The sequence below is a fragment of the Quercus suber genome, unplaced genomic scaffold (assembly GCF_002906115.3).
Source record: "Quercus suber isolate HL8 unplaced genomic scaffold, Cork oak 2.0 scaffold_304, whole genome shotgun sequence".
Classification (NCBI taxonomy): domain Eukaryota; kingdom Viridiplantae; phylum Streptophyta; class Magnoliopsida; order Fagales; family Fagaceae; genus Quercus; species Quercus suber.
Genome location: NW_027069760.1, coordinates 689,058 through 694,557, shown reverse-complemented (window position 1 = coordinate 694,557; position 5,500 = coordinate 689,058). Strand labels below are relative to the sequence as shown.

Sequence of the window (5,500 nt, the reverse complement as noted above, 5' to 3'; positions counted from 1 at the left end):
CAAATATGCGTAACCTCATTCAAATGAGAAACCTCTATTGATGCATTTAAATCATCAAAGAGAACTCTATATGCATTTAAATCATGATAGATTTTTTTTTTCTGTTTGCAATGACCAAGTGCTTGTGCAATATAGTAGGCAACTCTCACACGCATTTCCAAGGCAATGGTTGTTTATCCCCTATAATAAATAATCAATGTTTACAAAAGCATGATAAAAAAGGCAAAAAAGAACCAAAGAAGCTAAATATTAAACCCTAGAACAATCAATAATCATCAAAAAGAGAACTTGAACTAGCAACCAGGACAGCAGTTTTTCAACATTGAAAAGAACAAACTAATGGCACAAACAAATACATACTGTCATAAGAAGCTTAAGATATCTAATTAACTGAAAAAGTTTCATAATTTGTTAGACTGTGATGCAAAGAAAGGGCTTTGATACCAGCCCAATGAACTCTAGCTCAAATGGTAGCTCCAAAGTGAGCTCCTTCTTCAAAATCCAATGGATGCCTATGTAACCTAAGAAGCACACACTTCAAAACCTCCGGCTTGCCCATGTTAGACACACCAAGAAAACTCCTACATGCATGTTTTATGTGTTGGGAGGAAATAAAAAAAACTTTTGATTTTATCTATGTTTTTAAAGATTTGATGGTTGTTATTTATTTTAAAATTTAAATAAACATAAAATGTCAATAAAAGAAATAAGTATGGAGTATGTTAAGTGTCCTTAAGAGGCTTCAAACGGGTCTTAGCTAATTAAAAAGTAGCAAAAGCTAATAAACAAATACCCTTAAACTAAAAATGACTCAATTTCATATAAAAAGTCAATCAACTATATTATAAAATTTGTCTTTAACAAATGCCCTAGCACTCTCATTAAGGGAACCCATAAAATATACCTACAACAACAAAGCCTTAGCTCCAAATTTTCTGGGTCGATTCATATTGTCAAGAAATTAGTTAGGATCAGCCACATAAAATATACTTAAAAGACACATTAATTAATCATGGTATCCTCACTGTATTGTGTCTTAACTTTTCAATTTGTCTTGTGTTGTGTCAATGTCAATGTCAATGTCACTGTCACTGTATGTGTCCAAGCTTCTTAGTACCTAACTTACCAATCTTTTTTTTAAAGAGACTTTTATAGATTTACATTGTACTAGCAAAACACTTTGCAAATGTGTACAACATTTGCTACATTTTGTGTGTTTACACGGTAAGTTTAGTACAATGTAAACTAAGAATATTCCAAGAAAAAGAAAAGTACAAATTCAACAAAATAGATTGAAGTGAAGGAAAAAAAAAGGCATACAGTGAAAGAGATGCTTGGAGAGAGTATCATTAGGCATGAACTCTGCCACCAAAAGCCGCTCATCTCCCTCAGCACAACATCCTATTAAATTCACCATTCTCTTATGTCGAACTTTCCCTACTCCACAAGCCTCTGTCTACACCAACAACAACAATCCATTTCCCATTTAAAAAAATCAACTTCTAAACTTGTTTTCAAAAAACACAAAAAACACAAACAATACCACAAACTGATGTGGGTCAGGCCAGGAGAGCTTAGAGAAGCGCTTAATGGCAACAAGCCATTGTTTCGAAGCTTCCCTTTGTAAACCACATTGGGAGCTTTCTCTCCACTCTCAGAGACTATCAATTCACTACTAACCCATTTGTTGCTGCTCTCAGCTCTGCCAGCTCGAACTCCTTGAATGCCGGCAGGCCATCGTTTTGCTCCAATTCTTCCTTCTCCTCCTCCACCATTTGCTTCAAATACATACACAACAAAAGACAAATATTAAGGGTTGTTTTTTGTGTTTTCAAATAATCATTTTTAGTTTTAAACAGCATTACACTGTTTTTAAGCACTTTTTTACCTATATGTATTTTCACAAAAAATTTCAAACAACAATTTTCAATTTTAAAAATATATACCAAACAAACTCTAAAAGTTAATAAACAAACTACAACACCAAAAACCTTAGTAACAGATTTCAAACATAATTCTCCAATTAGTATGAGTCGGCCGCATGTATTATTTTTCGCTATTTTATTCATCCAAATCATAACGAACCACAGTTCTATTACTTACTAAATACTAAATTGACATGTCACTTTTAACTACTTCTACCCGTGTTATTTTTGGTCTTTACATTTTCTAGTTCCCTAGAATCAACTCACTCTTTCTTATCTCATTATTTATTACAGCCATGCATTGACCAGTCTAGTCTAAACTCAAAACATGACCATACCATTTCAAACACTTGGTAAAAAACATGAAGCATGAAGCAGTAAAAGTTAAAAGTAAAAAAAGAAAAGAAAAGAAAAGTTACCTGGATCTGGACTGGGGTGAGGAAGAGGAGGGTCTTGGTCAGGGGAAGCTAGGTGGGCAGTTTTGGACTGAAAACAGCCCATGACTGATGAGTGCTTTACATATATATATATATATATATAAAGAGAGATTAGAGAGAGAGAGAGAGAGAGAGAGACTATATATAGATTGAGAGCATGTGACTATGTGAGTGAGAGAGAAAAAAGTACTAAAAAGATTTTCCGGTGGAGCGTTTGGAAAAAAATGAATGAGCAATGAGTGAGTGAGTGATAGAGAGTGAATATGAATGTGAATGTGAATGTGAATGTGAAGTGGGTGTTGGGTGGTGGTGGTGGTGGGGTTAGAGAGTTGAGAGACTTTGAAGTTTTGAAGAAAGAGACTTGTTGAGATGTGGAGAAAGTTGGAGGACTTTCACATAAACAAAAATGAAAAAAGAAAAAGAAAAAAAAGCACATGATTAGCTGACCACTACCACGTGAAGAGAGAGATAAAGTTTGGATAATAAAATGAATCTAACGAAGCTAGAAAAAGAGAAAAAGAGTTGTTTCGAGAAGCACCAAACTGTTAACTGTAGCATCTGCATAGACTTCTCCTTAGAAAGCGCTGCATTGCCAATCACTTTTCAATTATTTATTTTACTTTTTAAGCAGCTTTTCAAAATAATGAGTTGTAATAGTACGAAGTACAAACTAAAAGCCTAAAAACCAAACAATGAGCGCCAAATGACGTTGATTTGCCAAAGTACTGGGGGCCTGCCACGAAGACTTCGTTCATATCCATTTATTTTACTTCAAAATAATAAATACCTAGAAATTTGACAATGAAATATGAGAGCACCAAGGCACCAAGAAAGCTCTCATATCACATGTTTCAAATTTTAAGTCCATCCGGTAGAGTTGTTAAATAATTTATTTTTAATTTTTAAATAATATTATACATATTTTTATATATATTTTTACTTACCCGTATTTTAAAACTAAAAATAACATTATTCAAACTACTCTACTAAAAGCAGATTCTAAAAGTTTTGGCATGGAAAAACAGTACTGTTATAAATTTGGAAAACTATTGATCACAAATTGTTAAAATTTTATTGTTTTTTTATTCACCTTGGTAGGCCCTCTTTCTTTTTTTATTGATTTATTCTCTCTCCCTGATGAAACCTAGGTTGGAGCCATCACCATCGCCTGAAGCCATCTCAACCATGGTTTGAAGCTTCTTTATAGCCATAACCATTGATTTGAACCCATACCAGAGCCATCACCGTCATTCTTTCTTCCCTCTTCTTTGTAGCTTCTTTGTTTTTATTTTAATTTGGTTGAGGTTATTCTATTTATTTTTTATTTTTTTGGATTTTGTTTTGTGGTTTGGGTTGATTTGGTTTTGGTGGTTGTGGGCTAACTTTGGTGGTTGTGATTGAGATGACCAATAGTGGTTGGTTGATTTTGGCCGGTGGTTGCTAGTGGTGAGTTTGTGATTGTGGTGGGTTCTGATCTAGTGGGGTGAGGTTTGGGTGGTGGGTTGTGGGTTGTGGGGTGGTGGGTACTGTAGGGGGTTGGGGTTCGTTTTGTATTATTTTTTTAATAAATTGTAGGCGGTTTTTTTTAAAAAAAAAAAAAAAAAAAAAAAAGGCACATGATTAGCTGACCACTACCACGTGAAGAGAGAGAGAAAGTTTGGATAATAAAATGAATCTAACGAAGCTAGAAAAAGAGAAAAAGAGTTGTTTCGAGAAGCACCAAACTGTTAACTGTAGCATCTGCATAGACTTCTCCTTAGAAAGCGCTGCATTGCCAATCACTTTTCAATTATATATTTTACTTTTTAAGCAGCTTTTCAAAAAAATGAGTTGTAATAGTAAGAAGTACAAACTAAAAGCCTAAAAACCAAACAATGAGCGCCAAATGACGTTGATTTGCCAAAGTACTGGGGGCCTGCCACGAAGACTTCGTTCATATCCATTTTTTTTACTTCAAAATAATAAATACCTAGAAATTTGACAATGAAATATGAGAGCACCAAGGCACCAAGAAAGCTCTCATATCACATGTTTCAAATTTTAAGGCCGTTTGATAGAATTGTTAAATAATTTATTTTTAATTTTTAAACAATACTATACACATTTTCACGTACATTTTCACTTACGCATATTTTAAAATTAAAAATAACATTATTTAAACTACTCTACTAAGTGGATTCTAAAAGTTTTGGCATGAAAAACAGTACTGTTGCAAATTTGAAAAACTATTGATCACAAATTGTTAAAATTTTATTGTTTTTTTATTCACCTTGGTAGGCCCTCTTTCTTTTTTATTGATTTATTCTCTCTCCCTTATGAAACCTAGGTTGGAGCCATCACCATCGCCTGAAGCCATCTCAACCATGGTTTGAAGCTTCTTTATAGCCATAACCATCGATTTGAACCCATACCAGAGCCATCACCGTCATTCTTTCTTCCCTCTTCTTTGTAGCTTCTTTGTTTTTATTTTAATTTGGTTGAGGTTATTCTATTTATTTTTTATTTTTTTGGATTTTGTTTTGTGGTTTGGGTTGATTTGGTTTTGGTGGTTGTGGGCTAACTTTGGTGGTTGTGATTGAGATGACCAATAGTGGTTGGTTGATTTTGGCCGGTGGTTGCTAGTGGTGAGTTTGTGATTGTGGTGGGTTAGTGGTGGTGGTGGGTTCTGATCTAGTGGGGTGAGGTTTGGGTGGTGGGTTGTGGGTTGTGGGGTGGTGGGTACTGTAGGGGGTTGGGGTTCGTTTTGTATTATTTTTTTAATAAATTGCAGGCAGTTTTTTTAAAAAAAGTTATTTTAATGTATTGTATTTGTATATGTTATTTTAATGTGTTGAATGGAAAAATATTACACATGATGTAGGGTAGGGTATATTGTAACATAATATGCTAAAATAATAAAATAAATTTTTTGATGTGTTAAAATAGTATAATTTTGCAACTGATGTTACATTTTTACTTTGAGGAAAATATAATTTTCATTTTTTAATTTATGCCAAGACACATTAAATGTTGGTTTGTTTAGGCTTATATAGGTTGATATATATTTTTTTAAAGTCAATTAATATACATTATATAAAATGTAAATTTTTTATAGTTATAAATTATAATTGTATTTTTACTTTTTTTTTTTTTTAAATT

General features: G+C 33.2%; 1 protein-coding gene across 1 annotated transcript in view; it reads right to left on the bottom strand.

The window, feature by feature from the left end:
- Window positions 1-2,752, bottom strand: part of LOC111989252 (serine/threonine-protein kinase BSK2) — an 8,842-nt gene extending 6,090 nt beyond the window's left edge. Inside the window, 7 exon segments of the mRNA XM_065782512.1 lie at window positions 53-157; window positions 160-180; window positions 1,321-1,456; window positions 1,544-1,599; window positions 1,602-1,679; window positions 1,682-1,778; window positions 2,345-2,752. Coding sequence (XP_065638584.1) covers window positions 53-157; window positions 160-180; window positions 1,321-1,456; window positions 1,544-1,599; window positions 1,602-1,679; window positions 1,682-1,775 — 490 coding nt within the window. The 5' untranslated portion in view covers window positions 1,776-1,778; window positions 2,345-2,752.
- Window positions 2,753-5,500: the final 2,748 nt, after the last annotated feature.